General features: G+C 59.8%; 2 protein-coding genes across 3 annotated transcripts; one reads left to right on the top strand and one right to left on the bottom strand.

The window, feature by feature from the left end:
• Positions 1-628: 628 nt before the first annotated feature.
• On the top strand, positions 629-10,101 carry STAT6 (signal transducer and activator of transcription 6). The gene is given in 20 exon segments (NM_001314102.1): positions 629-744; positions 1,210-1,348; positions 2,180-2,318; positions 2,445-2,497; positions 2,701-2,849; positions 3,439-3,570; positions 3,698-3,886; positions 4,191-4,278; positions 4,413-4,535; positions 5,029-5,121; positions 5,507-5,713; positions 6,993-7,087; positions 7,181-7,317; positions 7,629-7,775; positions 7,986-8,049; positions 8,154-8,264; positions 8,461-8,544; positions 9,545-9,610; positions 9,693-9,821; positions 9,912-10,101. Coding segments are annotated over 20 exon segments (2,451 nt in total).
• Positions 10,102-11,216: 1,115 nt separating this feature from the next.
• Positions 11,217-17,075, bottom strand: NAB2 (NGFI-A binding protein 2). Of its 2 annotated transcripts, XM_038549745.1 has the most exons (7): positions 16,926-17,075; positions 14,652-15,525; positions 14,103-14,236; positions 13,716-13,767; positions 13,490-13,622; positions 13,094-13,285; positions 11,217-12,091 (listed from the first exon to the last, which is right to left on the bottom strand). In XM_038549745.1, the coding sequence occupies exons 1-7, from the start codon at positions 17,006-17,008 to the stop codon at positions 11,982-11,984; spliced, it is 1,578 nt and encodes a 525-aa protein (XP_038405673.1). In that variant the 5' UTR covers positions 17,009-17,075; the 3' UTR covers positions 11,217-11,981. The 2 variants fall into 2 exon arrangements, with proteins under 2 accessions (XP_038405673.1, XP_038405674.1); XM_038549746.1 differs by lacking the exon at positions 13,094-13,285.
• Between the last annotated feature and the right edge of the window lie 2,422 nt (positions 17,076-19,497).

The following is a 19,497-nucleotide window of genomic DNA, read 5'->3' as shown; positions in this document are numbered from 1 at the left end:
TCAAATTTTCTCGTGGAGCCCTGGGATTTTGAAGGGTTTCTCTAGGGATACCTTTGGGGTCAGGAGGTAGGGAGAGGGAAGTAGAAGCAGTAGAGTTCCAGGCCAACCACACTTGCTTTCAACAGAGGAACTCCCAGTTTTATACCTTTTATATAACTGGGATTCCACAGATTAAAAACCAAAATTGTCTACTACTTTAAAAATTTTTGGAAAGTTCTACACTCCTCCAAGCCTCATATTTTATGAGATGAGAAGATCAAGGCTCACAGTGGGGAGGTTCCTTGCCCACGGAACCAGAGCCAGCTCAGAACTGCAATTCATGTCCTCAGCCTTCTCTCAGAGAGCTTTCCGTATTCTCCCCACCTCCTCTGTCTTCCCAGCCCTCTGGCTGCAGCTCAGCTCTTCCCACCCCTTCACCCCTTTGTCCACCACTGAAAGGATTACTTTGTTTCAGGCCTTGATTGAAGATGTCCCCAGTTTGAGATTGTCTGGCTGTGAGGGGTGGTGGGGATGGCCTCTGGGGTCTGCAGGACATTGCTGGCTGTCCCCAGAACATAGGCCAACTTTCTTGGGTGCCTCTCAGAGTGGCCTTGTTCCTTTCCAGAAGGCACCCTGCAAACCCCAGATCATGTCTCTGTGGAGTCTGGTCTCCAAGATGCCCCCAGAAAAACTGCAGCGGCTCTATGTCGACTTTCCCCAACACCTGCGGCATCTCCTGAGTGACTGGCTAGAGAACCAGCCCTGGTGAGTCCTATCTGCCCCATGCTCATCCTCCAGGTCCTCCCACTCACCTTCCCTCTCAGTAGGTTTTCTCTGTCCCATTTTGGGACTTGGGACGTGTTATTCCCTACGTGGTGGCCTAGATTTAGTGGGGAGTCTGTGGCATACCAAGCAGAAGTGCACGTTGACACATGGAGTGGCCCCTCTGAGGAGCCTCAGCCAAAGGGGTTGGAGGTCGGGACTGGGGCAAGGGCACTTCCCATAGTAGCTGGAAAACTGGGGGAAAAGGCCCAGTTGGAGGCTGTACGGGGCCTGGATGAGGCTGTACGGGGCCTAGATGGAGGCTGTACGGGGCCTGGATGAGGCTGTACGGGGCCTGGATGGAGACTGGGACTGGGAAGGAGCCGCTGAGCCTTTGCTGAGGCACGGAAGGTCAGTAGAGCTGAAGAAACCCTGACCTGAGGCCACCTCATCTTGATCTTCCCACAGGGAGTTCCTGGTCGGCTCAGACACCTTCTGCTGCAACATGGCTAGCGCCCTACTTTCCGCCACTGTCCAGCGTCTTCAGGCTTCAGCGGGGAAGCAGGGGGAGGGGAGCACCATCTTGCAACATATCAGCACCCTGGAGGTGGGGGTCGGGGATCAGGAGGGAAGGGGATGAGGCTGGGTGGGGCTGGAGTGGAGCTGGGGTCAGCCTTGGACACTGGAAGAAGTTGTTTGGATGCTGGAAGCAAATTGGTGTTCCCCTGGTTAGCTGTTAGCTAGCATGCAAATTGGGTTTTAAAAGCATGCAAATGCATGAAAACTTCTGGCCTCTACAGTGGTGCTGCCCTTCGGAGTTGTGTGCGGTGTGCTTATGATTGGAGGGGAGGGGCGTGGATTGGAGGGGGAGGACATGGGTGAGAGCCAGCCTAACCCAGCCTGCCACTTTTCATTTCTCTAGAGCATATATCAAAGGGACCCCCTGAAGCTGGTGGCCACTTTTAGACAAATACTTCAAGGGGAGAAAAAAGCTGTTATGGAACAGGTAATGCTAATACCCCACCTCCCACCCCAGCTCATCTCCCTGGGACTTTAGCCTGAGCCATGAGAAACTAGAAGGAATTTGAACTACAAGATGGCTCGATGTTTTAGGCCCAGGATGACCAAAGGAGGTTCTGGGGGTCAGAACACCCCCCCAAGCCACACTCAGGGAAGTGTCAGAAGGAGGGACTGAAGGAAGAGAGGCCTGGGGAGGAGAGGGTAAGGGCTAAGAAGCTGATTCTGCCCGGAGAGAGTTCTATCCGTGAGAGATTCCAGGTCAGGGAGATCCTTCCAAGGCGGAAGGGAGCCAGACAAGAGAGGTAGTTTGTTTCCTTCTGGCGGAGCATGGCAGCAGGTACCCTTTTCTGGAGTGGAGGCCTAGTGTAGACAGATGGACAGAGTATCTCACCTCTGGGCGTCTGTCCCTCCCATGCAGTTCCGCCACCTGCCAATGCCCTTCCACTGGAAGCAGGAGGAACTGAAGTTTAACACAGCACTGCAAAGGCTGCAGCACCGGGTGGGGGAAACTCGCCTTCTCCGAGAAGCCTTGCAGCCAGGGGCTGAGGCTGGCCAAGGTGGGAGCTCGGGGCTGGCCCCCTAAGAGGGTTCTGGGGAGTGGGTGGGTAGGATGCCCTCTTGGCCCTTACCCTTGACTGAACCTCAAATTTATGTGTACCCCGGATTTCTGCCCTCACCCTCAGTGTCTCTGCGCAGCCTGATAGATGCTCCTGCCAATGGAACTGGGCCAAGGGAGGTACGTGATGAATGGGGAGGTGGAGTTTGAGCTCAGAGCACAGTGCTTGAGGGATCTCAACTCTGTGGAGGGATGGAGATTAGGTGTCAGAGAGACACCAGTTCGGTTGGGTAGGGGACAGTCTGAGGGCCTGAGCAGTGGGAAAGAGGCCTGCCCTCAGGGGCCGGGTGAGGAGCCCTGGCTCAGGCCTCCCCTGCCCGCAGGCCCTGGCCACATTGCTGCAGGAGACTGTTGGGGAGCTGGAGGCAGCCCAGGCCCTGGTGCTGAAGAGAATCCAGATTTGGAAGCGGCAGCAGCAGCTGGCAGGGAATGGTGCACCCTTTGAGGAAAGCCTGGCACCACTACAAGAGAGGTTGGGGCAAGACTGACGGGATTGGAGGGCGGACTGGGGGCGAGTGCCTGCTGTCCCTGCTGGAGGACCCACAGGTGTGAGAGATAAACCAGGCAAACGGGCCTTGGCATGGCCAAGACTCAGAGAAGCCAATCCCAGCAGGGCCGTGCCCACTGTCGTCAGGTCACGGCCTGCACAAGTGTGCCCAGGGCCGGGGGTGTGAGCGGGAGCTCATCCGGCCCATGCTTTTCTCTTCAAGCCCCTTGCTCAGAGGAATGGGAAGCCTTTTCCTATTTGGTCTGTTGGGTGGAGGCACCTTTCAATTTGCTCAAAAGTACCATACGCGCTGGCAGCTGACCTGGGTACCAGAGTCCTGGGGAAGAGGCAGCTGGGTTTCTGCAGGGGTCCAGGCACAGAGAAGGAACCTCACACCCAGAGTCAAGGCAGGTTCCTTAGCTCCTTCAGCCCAGGTGACTTGCAGCCACGCCTACTGCACATTCCACCCCTCTGCGTACACTATCCTGCTTTCTTTCTGGGTTTAGGGGCAGGGGGTTTGTGCTGGAGCGGGCAGCCTGAGCTCTGTGCCCCCTGACCACTGTCCTGGCCCCAGGTGTGAGAGCCTGGTGGACATCTATTCCCAGCTGCAGCAGGAGGTGGGGGCGGCTGGTGGGGAGCTTGAGCCCAAGGCCCGGGCGGTGCTGAGCAGCCGGCTGGATGAAGTCCTGCGAAGCCTCGTCACCAGGTATGCCCGCAGGCCCCCAGCCTGGCTTAGAGCACAGCCCACGAAAGGAAGAGGGTTAGAGCTGTGGGAAGGAAGGGTACCAGGAGGGGCCCAGCCACTAACTCCCCCGGGTCTTCACTCCGTCCAGCTCTTTCCTGGTGGAGAAGCAGCCCCCCCAGGTTCTGAAGACTCAGACCAAGTTCCAGGCTGGGGTTCGATTCTTACTGGGCCTGCGGTTCCTGGGGGCCCCCGCCAAGCCTCCGCTGGTCAGGGCCGACATGGTGACTGAGAAGCAAGCAAGGGAGCTGAGCATGCCCCAGGGGCCGGGGGCTGGAGCGTAAGTCGGGCTGGCAGACGCCTGTGGGGTTGGTGGAGGCCGGAGGAGCCTGGGGTGGGGGGTACCATGAAGGGCAGGGTGATGAGGAGGGAGGGCCAGGGTGTGTGTGGACCCTGGATGTCTAGGCAGAGGAAAGGAAGAACCCAAAAGGGCTGGAATGGGATGGGGAATCATGATTCGGCCACAATGAGGACTCTCCTTAAGAATCCACACAGGGAGATGGAGACTTGGGGCCGTAGTTCCTGCCTCTCACCCCTGGACACAGGCTCCTCCCCCAACTGGCCCACTCCCCCCCCCCCCCCAGGGAAAGCACCGGGGAAATCATCAACAACACGGTGGCCCTGGAGAACAGCATTCCTGGGAACTGCTGCTCGGCCCTGTTCAAGAACCTGGTGAGGGCTTCCGGGAGCAGTGGTGGTGAAGAGGGGGGCAGGGCTCCCCAGATGAGGGAGGTGTCGAGAGGCTATTGGGAACCCAGGAGAAACCCTCTGTCCTCACTCCTGCTCTCCTTCGCCGCCCGCTGCAGCTTCTGAAGAAGATCAAGCGCTGTGAGCGGAAGGGCACCGAGTCGGTCACGGAGGAGAAGTGCGCCGTGCTCTTCTCCACCAGCCTCGCGCTCGGCCCCAACAAACTCCCCGTCCAGCTCCAGGTGAGCTGGGCCCTGGACCTCACTCCTCAGGAAAGCCCTGGGGCCTGAGGCGTCGCGGTGTGGCAGTGCCTGGCACTTAGTGGACATTTGTTATCGACCAGGGCAGTGTTTTAAGTGTCTCTCCCTCTCTCTCACATGCACATTCACACAGAATTTGCGCACTAACATTATGAGGTAAGTACTGTTATTAGCTCCATTTTACACATGAGTCCACTGAAACACAGAGAGGTTGTGTAGTTTGCCCAGGTCACGTAGCCGCCAGGTGTTGGAGCTGGCATTTGAAACCTGGGGGTCTGGCTCTGAAGCACTGACTCACAACCACTTCCCTACAGTAAGGCCCTAATCTGCTTCAGAGACCCCTTGATGATACACCGGCAGCTTTTAACTATGTCGTGGGAATCCAGTAGCTTCCCTGCATTCTCAGAGCCAGCCCCCCCGCCCCCCCGAAGCCCCTTGATCCAGTAAGAAGATCCCCCTGTTCTCACCCTGCCAGGCCCTGTCTCTGCCCCTGGTGGTCATTGTCCACGGCAACCAGGACAACAATGCCAAAGCCACCATCTTGTGGGACAATGCCTTCTCTGAGATGGTGAGGAAAGACCTGGAGTGGCAGTGGGGGGACGGAGGGATGGAGGGAGGGAGGGGAGGAACAGGGGCAAGGTGGGCTCTACTGTGGGGGGAGGCGGAGGGCCTATGATCAAATGGGAGCGACCACAACTCCTTCCTTCCTCATACTCTCTAACCTCATGCTTTTATACTTCGGATGTCTTCTCATGCCAGTCTTAGCAGCTAGCATGTTGTAGCCCCCTAAACTGTTTTTGGAGAAGCACCATGTTTGTGAGCGAGCTGGGGGGAGGGGGGGAAGGTAATGCCTGGGAAGGGCAGCTCTGGAGGGGCAGGAGGGATAAAGGCCCCTCCAGAGGAGGAGGGACGATGATAGCCTGAAGTGCCCCGTCCTTCCCGCTTCACCCCAGGACCGTGTGCCCTTTGTGGTAGCTGAGCGGGTGCCCTGGGAGAAGATGTGTGAAACTCTGAACCTCAAGTTCATGGCCGAAGTGGGGACCAATCGGGGGCTACTCCCAGAGCACTTCCTCTTCCTAGCCCAGAAGATCTTCAATGACAACAGTCTCAGCATGGAGGCCTTCCAGCACCGTTCTGTGTCCTGGTCACAGTTCAACAAGGTCATTCCCCTGCTGTTCGGACCTCCCGCCCCTAAGCTCTTTGTCCCTGAGGCGCTCAGGGCCTTCCCATCCTGGTCCAGAGATTGACTGCTGGGGTCTTCACAAAGGCCCATCATGTCCACCAGGGAGGCCTCTGTCACCCCCAGGCAGGGAAAACCCTTCAGCCTGGCCGATAAGCCCAGAGACGTCCCTCATGTTTTGGACCCGGGGCCCTCTGTCCTCCCTCTTTACCAGTGACTTGCATGACTCATCCAGATTGTGTGTAAACACAGCTCTGATTCAAAATGACTTTGACCCATCAGGAAAATCGTTCCTATTGCAAAAACCAGGATGAAATCCCACAGGGACATACACAGTAATACCAGCTACCATGTGCTGACACCTTATAAACGCCAGGCACTTTAATGTCTAGGACTTTATGTGTGTTTTCTCACTTACCCCTCCCAACATCCTTTTGGGGTAGGTACTAGTATTATCCCCATTTTACAGGCAAGGAGCGTGATGCTCAAAGGGGTTAAGTAGTTTGTCAAACATTCTATCCCACCCCAGCAGGTGAGGCTGAGATAGAACCTCATATTTCTTGCTCTTAGCTACCCTATTTTACTGCCTCCAAAATGAGGTGGCTCAGAATCGGGTCTGTTACAAGAAATGGGGGCGGGGGCGGGAAAGATCTGAATGTCGCGGTTGATAACCAGCTGGGTAAATGCAGTCAGGTACTGCTTGCTCTCTTAGCAAAAGAAAGAAAAGTCTAAAAAAAAAAGAAAAAAAAAGAAAGAAAAGAAAAGAAAAGAAAAGAAAAGTCTACATGACCGTAGAACATGTTAGCAAAGGGAGCAGGACACTCACACTTGGCAAACTACCTTCTCTGGACTCCAATTCCACGAGGCCTAATTAACGATGGGTGGAGCACAGCTCTAATGAGGGACTCTGGCCTGGACTTTCTGGGCTACATCCCAGCTCTGCCTGTCACCAGCGTGTAGACCTGGGCAATTACTTGACCTTTCTGGGCTTTCGTTTCTTCATCCGTAAGGTGGAATACTTATAGGACCTACTTCCAGAGGCTCGTAAAGGTCAGATAAATTAATTAATGGAAAAGGCTTGGAGTACGGCCTGGTGCGGTAAACGAGAGGATTGGCCATTGTCATCAATGAGATCTCAGATCCCGTTTGGTCCTTCAGCTCTGTGACTCTGTTGCGTGAGCCCTCACAGCCCAGTGCTCTAAGTAAACCCTAGCTCTGGTCCTCCTATGTTCACACTAGCTCCCCACCCCATTCCCCAGGAGATCCTGCTGGGTCGTGGCTTCACCTTTTGGCAGTGGTTTGATGGTGTCCTGGACCTCACCAAGCGCTGTCTCCGGAGCTACTGGTCAGATCGGTGAGTCTCTGCCCCAATGGCCCGAGCAGCTGTACCTCTAGCTCCTCCACAGCCAGGATCCCTACCCTCCATCCTCTCCTTCATCCTGGCCAGGCTGATCATTGGCTTCATCAGCAAACAGTACGTCACTAGCCTTCTTCTCAACGAGCCTGATGGAACATTCCTCCTTCGCTTCAGCGACTCAGAGATTGGGGGCATCACCATTGCCCATGTCATCCGGGGCCAGGATGGTGAGGTCACCCCAGCCGGTCCTCTGTTTCTGTGCCTGTGCCCTCTGGGGTTTCTTCTGGGAAGGAAATATCTTGGCCTTCCTTGATGCCACGCCTGATCTTCAGGATCCACCTTCTTTCCTCTCTTCTGTGGCCTACCTTCTCGTTGTGAGCTCTGTGGGGATGGAGATGGGTGGGTCTCTCTCCGCCAGGACTCCCACCCTCACTCTCCTCTTCCTCACCTTGGTAGATTGAGAGTGGGTCCTGTAGAGGGGCTGGATGGGGGGAAGAATGTCTGGACAGAGGGGCTCAGGGTCTCATTTCTATTGTAGGCTCCCCACAGATAGAGAACATCCAGCCATTTTCGGCCAAAGACCTATCCATTCGTTCACTGGGAGACCGAATCCGGGACCTTGCTCAGCTCAAAAACCTCTACCCTAAGAAACCCAAGGATGAAGCTTTCCGGAGCCACTACAAGCGTGAGCTGGGGCTGGCAGTTCTGAACCTTTCCTCTGCCCATCTCTTCCATACCGCCCCTCCCCCTACACACTGTATGTTATCCCTGACTCACCTCTCCGTTTTCGGAGCCCTGTTTGTCCAACTTGCCCATCAGCTATGCCCACTTTTCCCACATCCCTTCCTCCCCAGTCCCGGGGCACTCCATGGCTCTCCTTTCCTCCCCACAACAGCTGAACAGATGGGTAAGGATGGCAGGGGTTACGTCCCAGCTACCATCAAGATGACTGTGGAAAGGTGAGCGTGGTGCTGTGGTGGGCGGTTGTGCCTGGTACTAGTTACTGGAAGAAGTGGTGGCATCAACCCTTGGTCAGTCACACATACCTCCTTCCCTCCTCCAGGGACCAGCCACTTCCCACCCTGGAGCCCCAAATGCCTACCATGGTGCCCACTTACGATCTTGGAATGGCCACTGAGTCCTCCATGAATATGCAGCTCAGCCCAGATATGGTGTAAGGAGCTTGAGGGACAGGAATGGGAGTGGTCTGTGCACACACAGGTGCTTAGCATGGGCAGCTGGGAGAGCTGGCATCGGGGGCTGGGAGGGAATTTCCTTTTCTGTGAAAGGGATTCCCTATCTTGAGACAGGGGGTTGGGGGTGTCCAGGAAAAGGGCTGGCATCAGGGGGGGTCTGCTTTCTTTCTCCAGGTCCCAGGTGTACCCACCACACTCTCACTCCATGCCCTCATTCCAAGCCCTCTCCAGGGAAGATGTGTTGCCAACCTTCCAGGAGTAAGTGGAAGAACCTTTTGGGGAGGGGACAAGGATATCCACCCGCAAGGGGGATGGGCATTTGCATTTGTTAGGAGAGGCTCCTCTGTGAGAAAGGGGCAGCGAAAGGCCAGCACTGTCTCTCTTCTGTCCACCCCACTGAGATGTTAGTGGTTAAGTGTAAGTGGTTAAGATAAGTCCAGACTTAGCCAGGTTCAAATTCCAGCTCCACCACTTACTGACTTTGGCCAAGTTGCCTACCTCTGATGCCTCATCTGCCAAATGGGGAATACTGATAATAACACTACTAATACCTTCCTTGGGGATTATTGTGAAGGTTGAGTTCGTGATACCTGTAAAGCTCATAGCAAGAGCTATGTTAAGAATTAACATAACCTCTCTTGCCCTTGAAATCCACTATTTATCTGCTGTCTGGATTTTTGTTTATTCATCTGTTTTGGCCTTGAAGTGGCCTAGACACTTTTCTTCCCCAAGTAACACTTTTATTATAACCGCAGGTGCTTATTAAAACGTGTAGATAAGGCACGACATCTCCCCTCCTGGGAGTTGAGGTAGGGAGGAGACTGGGGTGCTTAAAACCACCGGAGTCCAAAAGAAATTAGCTAATTCAGGGGTGCCTGGGTGGCTCAGGCGGTTAAGCATCTGACACTTGGTTTAAGCTCAGGTCATGATCTCAGGGTCATGATCTCAGGGTCATGGGATCAAGTCCCACAGAGAGCTTCCCCCACCCCCAGCAGGGAGTCTGCTTCTCTCCCTCTCCCTCTGCTCCCCCCAAACTATAAAGAAATTTGCTAATACAGCCCTCCTCTCCTCCCCCAGTCCAATCCCCAACACATACACATTTTACAGATGAGAAGACTGAGCCCCACAGCTCACCCAAGACTATAGAGTCAAGAAAAGGAACTGGAAATTGTTGCCTTATTTAATGACCTTGATTTTGCAAAACTGTGCCCTTGCCTAGCCTTCCTTTCTCTGACTGTGCCCTCTTTCCTGTTTCCAGATCTCACCTGCAGATGCCCCCCAACCTGAGCCAGATAAACCTGCCCTTTGACCAACCTCACCCTCAGTGAGTGACAGCACCCCTCCTGGCCCTGTGCTCCCCATGCCTTCCCCCTCCCGCATCTTAATTCCTTTTCTGGTCTTGGCAGGGGCCTGCTCCCATGCCAGTCTCAGGAGCATGCCGTGTCCACTCCTGAGCCCCTGCTCTGCTCAGATGTGCCCATGACAGAAGACAGCTGCCTGAGCCAGCCGGTGGGAGGGTTCCCTCAGGGCACCTGGTGAGTGGCCGCCTGGGGGTGTTGGCTGGGTGGGGACTGAAGGAGTGGGTGCCATACCCACCCTATTGCTTCTCCCCTTCTTCCTCGCAGGGTCGGTGAAGACATGTTCCCACCCTTGCTGCCTCCTACTGAACAGGACCTCACCAAGCTTCTCCTGGAGGGGCAAGGGGAATCAGGGGGAGGGTCCTTGGGAACCCAGCCCCTCCTGCAGCCCTCTCACTATGGGCAGTCTGGGATTTCAATGTCCCATCTGGACCTAAGGGCCAACCCTAGCTGGTGATACCAGCTGCAAAGAGAGCCCAGAGACACAGCTCTTCTATCCCCACGGACCTGCTCTGGACACCTGCCCATGCTCCTGCCAAGCAGCAGATGGGGAGAGTGTCCTCCTATCCCCACCTACTCCCTGGGCAGGAGGAAAAGACTGCCAGGAAAATGCACAGTGGGTGGAGCCTATCCACTCCTTTCCTCCTACCACACACCTCTGTCCTCCTCCTTCCAACGCTGGAAGGGAAATTCAGGTTCCAAAGTGAGACACGCCCCAACACGCCTGCACACGCAGCGCACACACACACACACACACACACACGCAGCTCTCCCTGGAAGATGGGGCTGAGTAGGAAGGGGGCTGGGCAAGAGCATAGGTGAGGGCTCGGAGGAGGACTTCTCCGCCCACCTCGGAAAGAGCCCAGGACACACATGTAGAAACACGCAGACACGTGCACACATTTGTACTAGAGGTTGGGGACTGAGGGATGGGCTCAGGTCCTGGCTGGGGTGGGGGGCGGAGGGATGGAGCAGCAGTTCAGAACCTGGGTCAGCGGAGGTGGCAAAATCTGTACACTCAGGTTACTGATGTGGGTAATGCCCAGATTAAAAAAACAAATTTCAAACAGCCCCAAATTCCTGTCAGGTCACGTGTAGGAGATGGCGCAGAAGCCCAAGGGCCGTGCTTCACGGCCAGCTGGGTGAAAGCGTGTGAACTTGAGCGAGATCACACACGTTAGTCGTTAGGGCCACAAAAAACCTGTATCTATGTGATCTCGCCTGCGTGACGACACAAGTTTGGAAGTGTGAAACACTGAACAAGACACCGGCGAGTGTGCGGGCTTCTCTGATGCACGCTCACCCACATGTACTCGGCTTTGGCATGACTGTGGCCCCGGTGGGTCTACATGGCCGTGACATCTGTATGTGGCTCTAGCTTTGGTACCTCAACACGCCAATCCTCCCCAGAGGCAGGGGGTGAGTCGGGGACCCAGGCCCAGGTATTTGGTCCTCCGAGTGTATGAGGGGGCCCTACCTGCTGCTGCTTTTCTATTTCCCCATCCACTGCCAGCTTCCCTCCACACCCCCATCCCCATGCCACCCTTTCTCCCCTGGGGGGGTGGTCATCGATCCTAAGCCATAAAATAAATTTTATTCCAAAATAACAAAATAAATAATCTACTGTACACGATCTGAAAAGAAAGACGCTCTAACTGCTCAGACAGGTGCTGCGGTCCAGCCCCCAGCTGCAGGAGACCCTGAGTCCAACCCAGGCCTCCTGAGGGGGCCGGTCGAGGGGACCCCGCATCCACCCTCCCCATCATCCCCAGAAAGGGCAGGAGGGAAAAAGTTGCTGAGGACTTGGGGGAAAGATGGCGATAGGTGGGCACACCGCAGCACTTGTTAAATTAAAGAAACAAACTAGAAGCACAAAAATGGGGGAGCAGAGGGGAGGAGCAGGTCCAGTGTTCCCAGGCCCCCAGTTGTGGGGGGAAGCATTGCCATGTTTAGCTGTTGGACCTTACCAGGTAAGTCCCCTTTTCCCCCATGTCCAAACTGAATCCAACTGCTCATACCACTGGTTGAAGCTACAGAGAATGGGAGTGTGTTGTGTAAGGGAGGGGAGAACCCCAAATACCCTGGAGCCAGAGTCCTTGCCCCCTTGCTCTGGGCAAGGGTGAAGGGGCACCACGCACCCTCCTTGTGTCCTCTTGCCAGGCCCCTGCTCGTTATTGCTTGAAGCCCCATAGTTCTACGCCCATGGAGCAGGTGGGGAGGCAGGAGAAGGGCAGCGGAAGGATCCAGGGTTGTGACTAGATGCCAGGGATGGAGAATGTAGGAGTCTGTGTGAGCCAGAAGTCCCGAATCCTGGGTCTGAGACCACCAGTGTATCCCTCACTGCCGGCTGGCCTCAGCCTCCACTTTGACGCTGCTTCTGCGACCTTCCACCAGAGCAGGATGGGGTCCCGGGGCAGGGCATCGGTCCAGCAGCCCTTCCTCGAACTCTGTGGGGAGAAGGGGTAGGCAGGTCAGGAGGCTGCGGGGTAGACGATGCAGAGAGGTGGCTGGACAGGAGGCGGGAGCAGAGGAGACCGCGAAGACCCGCTGGATGTGAATGATTGCCTCCTGCCCACCGCACGCTTACAGGTGTGGGGGGGTTCGGTAGCCAAGTGTGCGCATCCCCCTCCCCTCGCTGGCTGTGTGTAGTGCTCTCTGTGTGTCTCTCTCCTTCTCTGTCTCTCCCGCCTCCGTTCTGCTGGAATTTCTGGTTCTGTCAGGAGCTGTGGGGGTGGCTTGGCTCTGACCTCTCCCCCTCCCCCCTCCCAGGCTCTGCCGCCCCCACTCATCCCTGGCCCCCTCCCAGGCCCCACCTACCCTACCATGCCCCTCCAATTTCTTAGAAGCCAAATCAAGGGGGAACACAGGAAGCCAGCCTCCCAGCTCCTCCCCCAAGAAGAGCCCCCTTTCCAGTCCCCGCCCCCACTTCCCACCCACGCACAGTTTAAAAATACCAAGCCAGGGTTGGTGGCTTTGTCTGCTGCATCACTCTCAGCCCAGCCGCTCTGGCCCTCTGGCGGACTACTCCCTTCCCCCATCCACACACAAAGCATCCCCCTTTGGGCAACTCTACTTCTATCCAAGCTAGGCAACCCCACCCTATCGCTTGCTCTACTCTCCCCTTCCCTCTCAGAGGCAGTTCTACCTCCATTTCCCTTGTTGGTGGCCTCCCTTTCTGTTCCCCTCGTCCCCCATTTTCTGTTCCCCTGTTCACCCTAGTGCCCCCTTCACAAGTCTCCATTAGGATCAGCCCCTCCCCAGTGGGAACTGCCCTGCAGGATCCTCCTTTCCTCAACCCAAGGCCTGAGTGGCTGAAGCCCAACCATCCTACTGCCTGCTTTCTCTGACGACTACATCCCTCTTCCTCCCACCTGGCCCCAGGACACCAGGATTGCCGGGTGGGGCCTGGGTGGTAGGGGTGCTTGGGGACAGCACTGCTGCTGCCTCACCTGCGAGAGGCGGCTTCGCAGGCACACAGGGGCTGAGGCGGCCCACGCGGTCGTGGGAGACGAGGCGGGCTAGCCGCAGCCCCTCATCCATCAGTGTCTGCTGCAGGATGTGGCGGCTCCACAGCCCATGGGCTGGCAATGCCAGAGGCAGGTCAGCAGGGGGCGGCGTCAGCCTTGGGCATGACCCCACAGCTGTGGGCATGGGCATGGATCAGGTAAGGGACTACAGTCAACGGAACCCCCACCCTCAACCACAAAGCAGACCCATTGGCCCAGGCCCGTTGCCCCCATCCAGCCGGGCCTCCCAACCCTGTTCCAGGCAGTTGTCTCTTGGCTCCTTCCTCCCACCTACTCCACCCCCAGAGTGAGAAGAAAAGTATTCTGATGCACACTCACCCTGCAAGTGTCCATCAAGACTCTCCCCAGACAGGCTGGCGCTGTCTTCCTCCAGGCTGGGGCGGTATGGGGGTGCATAGGACTCGGGGCCTGGGGGAGGCTGCTGGAGTTCAGAATGACTTTGCTCTCCAACCTGTGGATGCCCCAAATGGGGAAATGAGGACCTAGCATGGGAGGGGGTTGAGGGAGGCTGCACTAACCCCCTGCGGCCACCCTGGAAACCTACCTCCTGTTTTAACTTCTTCAGTGGAGGGCCTCCCAGTTCTTCGGGGTGAAGCCTGCGAAGACCAGAGCAATAAGGAAGGTGAAGCTGGGGAGGGAGACACAACGGGCGGAACGCAGAACTGGGTGAGGAGCACGCGTTATCTCAAGACTCCAGGAGTCTGCAGCTCCCACACCGCTACAGTGGGGGAGCCTACTGTGGGGGAGCCGACACAACCTGAGGCGGACGGAAGGAGGGAGCAGACCTCAGACAAGCGAGCTTGGCGAAAGCAGGACAGGACGTACACGTGGGTAGGAATAAGGCCTAGATGCACCCAAGCAGCAGATGAGGCTGTGACCCGCTCCTTGGCAGAATCCTAACCTAGGAAGGACCTGGGGAAGAGAGTCTCACCTGGAGCCCTTCAAGGAGGACAGGTAGGTGCTCTCTCGGGCCACTTGGCGTGACAGGGAGAAGAGCTCCACCCTCCGCAGTAAGAGCGTGTTGTCCCTCATGCAGAACTGGGCAGCGGCTTCGTTGATGGTCAGCTGTGGAGAGGACCACCCGAGCGTCAGAATCCTGACTCCCCACTGCCTCGCCCAGACCCTTCACCCTTCACCATCGGACATCGAAGCCCACCCCTCAGGTGTTGCTGAAGATGATAGTACGTGGCTTCCCAAAGGACCAAGACGGAGGCCAGCACCCACAGCTTCCTAGGAACGCCGGGAGCCCCCTCCACCTGTGGGGTCCTGAGGGGCACAGAGCAGGACACCCGGGCTCTCGCCTGCACCTCCCCCTTAGTTGAGGAGGGCAGCACTGCAGTGGCTGGGGTTGGGCCGTTGGGGTGGGGGGCGTGGGGTCCTGGTCAAGGGGCAGTGAAACAAACCTGGGGAGCGGAAAGATTCTCTAAGGCGAATAGGCTGAGACCTGGGAGCCGAGCACAATACTGCGTGGGGTCCTCACCTCATGCAGGCTGAGCTGCTTGCCCTCCCTCCGCTTGGAGTCAAAGCGGCCGTAAATGATGCTGTATTTGCGGATCTCCTCCTCCTTCTGACTGTCGTTATCGTCCATCTCAAAGATGTGTCCTACGCTCCGAGCCAGCTTCTTGTTCAGCTTCAGCAGGGACGTTACCTCCCCTGCGTCCCCCCTGGGGAAGCTCCGGAAGATCCTCTCCACACTCTCCACCACCATGCGCACCATCTCCGGTTCCAGTCGATCTGGGCCACCCCCAGCCCCGGCTGCTGCCAGCCCCCCAGCCCCAGTCCCCTCGGGGACTCCTCCCCCTGCAGGTGGGGAGAAGGGGGGTGAGCCTGCCTCCTCTTCTCCTCCCGCCCCAACGTCGGACTCTGGAGTGCTCCGTCCTGGCCAGATCCGGGGGTCTCCTGCCCCAGGTCCCCCAGGCAGCGGTGACAGCTTCTCTCCAAGTTCAAGGGGGCTCTTGGGGCTGAAACTGCGGGCACTGCCTGCCTTTTCCCCTGGGCTGCTGTGCCCGTTGCTCATGCTCCCTTTCCGGGTGCCTGCAGTCTCGGAGATCTTGAAAAGTGGAATACTGGAAACAGGCACAGCAGGCACAGGCTGGCTGAAGAGCCCTGGGTTGGTGGCCCATTCTCTCAGGGCCTTCTGCAGGCGTCGGACATGGAGGGGCTTGGTGGCCATGCCCACAAGGGCCATGATCTCCAGGAACTCCTCCTCACCAGCCTCACACAGTTGCTGCACATCGTCCCCTCCCTGCTGGATGAAGGTCTCATAGTAGGAAAGCAGATTGGCGCGCTGCAGGACCCGGTACAGCTGCAGCTCCCCCAGTGTCCGAGGCAGTGCCATGGCTCGGGCACTGGGCCTGGAAAGGAGGAGCGCGGTAGAGAGGGAGGCAGTCAGTACAGGTCCCCCTGCTGGGTACCCACCCAACACTCATCCTGCATCCTCTTCCCTGCCTGCTTCTCATCCCCCTCCTCTGAAGGCTCGCTCTGCTGGATACCCAAGCTTGAACACAGACTATGAGAACTGGGCATTACCCAGAGGCAGAAACACCCCAGTGCCACACCAGACTAGCCACAAGTCAGCCCAGTCTAGGCTGAAACCAAAGACTCTTCGCTACCATTCTCAGTTTTTACTTTTCTGCCTTGGGGCAAGGAGACCAGGAGCACTGAGGCCAGCCACGGCCCCCGGGATGGCTGGGCCTCCTCCTCCCCTCAGCACGGGTCTTCACCCTCCGCCCTAAACGCCCGGCAGTTCCAGCATTACTCAAGGTGACTTTCCAAACTGAAGTGCACGTAGGACCCCGTGGCCTCCCCACAGTGGGCTCCTGGGACCACTGCCGGCCAGTTTCACTGCCTGGTGGCATCCTACCCAGGTGGCTGCGAGGGAGGGGTGTGGCCCTTTCCCACTCGGCGAGCTCGGCTGCGCTCCCCTGAGCTGCTCCCCTGACTGCTCGGGCCCTCCCCTGTCCGGGCTGCCCAGGGCCCCTCCGAGGGCCCCTCTCTGGGCAGTGACCCTCTCCACCTGCTGGGTAGGTAGGCCGGTCCGGTCCCTTCGGCTCAGGCACGGCAGGGAGGAGTGCCTCAATTGTTCTGCTCTGGGGCCGTTCCGCCCACGCACACTCCTACAGTGGCAGCGTCCGTGGGCGAAAACCGCCTGGGGGCTCCCACCTCTCTCCTCTCCCTCATTTTCCACCCACACCTCCAAGCGGAGCGGGGGAGACGCTCGAGGCCCCCGAGGGAGGGGCTGCACACCGAAACTCCCCTCCGCGGGCCGTAAATAAAGCTAGAGAGGAGAAGGGGCGCCTACGGCCAGCCCCGCGTCTCCACGGCCCTGCGGATGCTCCGGGGCTCGGGCTCGGCGGCGCCGCTCCTCCCGGACCCTGGGGCCCGCGCACTCCGTACCGACGGAGAGCGGGGCGCTCGGCGGCCCTCCCCGGCCCCGTGACCGGCCAGAGCTCCAGGACTTCCCCTGGCGCTCGGGGGCCCCCACATTGCTCGCAAGGGGTTCACGCGCCAGACCGCGGCGGCGGAGTAAACGGGGGATGGAGGATTAGGTCTCACTGTTTCACATCCAGCTTCACCCGCTCCCTCCCTGCTCCCCGGGCCCCCTAATTCGAAGACGCACCCCCTTTTCAAGCAGTCTCCACCCCCCACCCCCGTCCCGCTTCCCCTCCCGTCTCCCCGACCTCCGCCCTCCGGACCCCTTCCCGAGCCCGGCTCCACCCATCTCCACTCCCGCCGCTCTCCTCTGCCCACTAACTTGGGTCTGGGCTGCGCGGTCCGGCGGGCGCTGTCCCCTCCGCCCGGCGGCTGCTCGGCTGTGGGGGAGGGCGCCCTGCGCATGGACGGCCGGCGGCCGCAGGCTGCCCCTCTCGGTGCCCCGCGCTCGGCGCCTGGCGCGCGCTGCCGCGGCCGCGGTCCGGGCTCCGTCCCTCCCTCCACGTCTCCTCTCGGCGAGCCTCCGCGCCTCTGTGCCTCGGCCCCCCCCTCCCCGGCTGCGCCTGCCGCCTCTCCGCGCCGCCGCCCCCGCAGGACGCACGGGGAGCGAGGCCCGGCGCTGCGCTGGCTGCCGGGCGGGCGGAGGGCGTGGGCAGCGCCGGGGGCGGGCGCCGGGGGCGGGGGGCGGGCGCCCGGGCCTCCGGGCCGCGGTGCAGGCGCCGCGGCGGAGCGACGGCGGGAGGCGGGGCCGGGGGGAGGGGGCGTGGAGCGGGGGGCGGGGGCGGGGCCGCGGGGCGCGGGGGGCCGGGGGGGCCGAGGCCGGGCCGCGGGGGGCGGGGCGAGGTCGCGCGGTGCCGCCCCCGCCGGATGCGCAGCAGGCCCTCTCCGCGCCCACGGACCCACGTGAGCGCCCAGCCGGCGACATTCCTACCCCCCGCCGCCCGCTCCTACCCCGGGGCGGGGAGCGGACTTTCACCGCCACGCGCGGGCACACGGAACACGGAGAAGCGCACACGCGTGCACACGCGCCGCGGGAAGTCCGCGGCCCGCCGGCCGGGAGCCGGGGAGAGTTGGCGGGCTCGGGGTGCGCCCGTCGGCTGCCCGCGTGCGCGCGGGGCTCGGCAGGAATCCCCTGGCGGGCCCGGCGCTCCCCCGCTGCGACGGGCGGCCTCGCGAGGGCGGTCCTCGGGGGCCCGGGCCTCCACCCTGCTCGCCTCCCGGTCGGAGCTCGGGGCGCAGGAGCGGGCGGGCCGTGCTCGCGGCTACCGCGCCGGGTGGCCGGGTGGCCGGGGGTCAGGCGGGGGGAGGGCTTCCCCTCCTGCCTCAGCGCGTCGCATCTCTTTTGCTCCGCGGAATTCTGTGGCAAGGCCGGGACCGGGAGGATGGCCCTTCCGCGGATGTTTTTAGGGGACCAACTGCACTCCAGAGAGTCTAACGGAAGACGGGCTGGAGGCCGGGGAGTCCGACGTGGCTCCCGGCGGTGGAGTTGCAGGGAGGAGCTCTCTGCGGGAGCCGGCCCCCCGCAGCCCCCCCGCAGGCCCCCTCCCGTGTGTCTCTCCTAGCCCCATCTGGTTCCCATTACGCTCCCGCCCACGGCCCGGAGGTCGGGGAGGGGGAGGGGGCGGGGGCGGGGGCCGGCGGGGGCTCCCAGGGCCCGGTCCAGCCGCTCCAGGCCGGGCTGGGGCGCGAGCGGCCTGGCTGCGGGAGCCCCCCCCCCCCCCGTCCGAAGCCGCAGCCCCGCCCCGCCATTCCGCACTTGTGAGTGGCCCGGGGTCGGCGGGGCGGGGCGGCGCGGGCGGGGGCCGCTTCTGAATTCCGGCCCCGCGAGGGGACCTTTCGGCCTGGGGGGGTGCGCCGCCGGGTGGGATTTCGGTAGCTGCGCTGCTTGTCTCCTTCCCCCTGAGCCCCAGACGCCGCGAAGGAGAGACGGCAACGGGCGGGATCCGCGCCGCGCGCAGCGGCTGCTCCGGGGCGCCCCCGACCCCCGGGGCGCCGTGCCCCTCCCCCACCCTCTGGTTATTTTGGAGCTCGGGCTGCCAGCCGCTGGCCCCGGGTTTCCACGTGCCTCCTCCCTCCGCCTGCCCACGCGCCCCGTGACGCACATCCTCCGCCCACGCAGCCTCTGTTCCAGGCGCCCCCCTCCCTCCCACCCGGGCCCCTTTGGGGCGGCGCCGAGCCCCCGGTCCGGGGAAGAGGGCGGAGGGGGGGAGCGAAGCCCGCGATGGGTCACCGCCTGGGCGCCGGGCGCTTGGGTCCCAGGCCGGGGAGGAGGACGGGGGAGGAGCCGAGCCCGGGGCCCGAGCGCTCGGCCCGGGGCGGGCACGCGTCCAGCGGGGGAGGAAGGGAGGCCAGCGCCGAGGCCCGGGCTCGCCCGGTCCCCTAGGGGATTCAAGGGGTCTCCCTGGCTGCGAGAGTGAAACTCCCGGGTGTTTTTAGGGTTGTCGTGAGGTTCAAGTGACAGGATGTATACGAAAACTCTGTGAAGTGCCAAGCAAATTTAAGACGTTCTTGCTAGTTTGTGCCTCTGTATCCCGAGATAATGTATTTATATGTTTCTTTACATCGACTTGTGTATCTGTGTTTCTGTCTCTCTCTAGGTTTGTATCTGAGCCCCTATGTGTGGATTTAAAAATATATACGTTTAAAAAATCATTGACTTGTGAAGCCCCGCAAGAGGCCCAGAGCGCCCCCGCAGCCGGAGCTGCTGAGATGTCTGTTCTTCGTTTGCCTCCCACTCCTACCACCCCCAACTCTCCTCCTACTCCCTTCCGCTGAGAACTAGGAATTTCCAGCCTTTTGCACATGGAGAGAGACAGAGACAAAGAGACTGAGACTATGAGAAGCTATAGAAAAACAAAGATAAAAGATAGGTGCGTGTGGGGGGGATGATAAAA

The sequence above is a fragment of the Canis lupus genome, chromosome 10 (genome assembly GCF_011100685.1).
Source record: "Canis lupus familiaris isolate Mischka breed German Shepherd chromosome 10, alternate assembly UU_Cfam_GSD_1.0, whole genome shotgun sequence".
Lineage (NCBI taxonomy): Eukaryota > Metazoa > Chordata > Mammalia > Carnivora > Canidae > Canis > Canis lupus.
The sequence above is the reverse complement of the archived record's forward strand: the minus strand, read 5'-3'. Positions and strand labels throughout refer to the sequence as shown.

Bases quoted from the DNA above. Each gene is read 5' to 3' on its own strand.
- NAB2 (XM_038549745.1), bottom strand. From the start codon at position 17,008: ATGCGCAGGGCGCCCTCCCCCACAGCCGAGCAGCCGCCGGGCGGAGGG. The intron at 14,237-14,651 runs GTGAGGACCCCA...TCCTCTCCACAG, and splicing joins AGCAGCTCAGCCTGCATGAG to CTGACCATCAACGAAGCCGC. The intron at 13,623-13,715 runs GTAGGTTTCCAG...GGGCATCCACAG, and splicing joins TGAAGAAGTTAAAACAGGAG to GTTGGAGAGCAAAGTCATTC.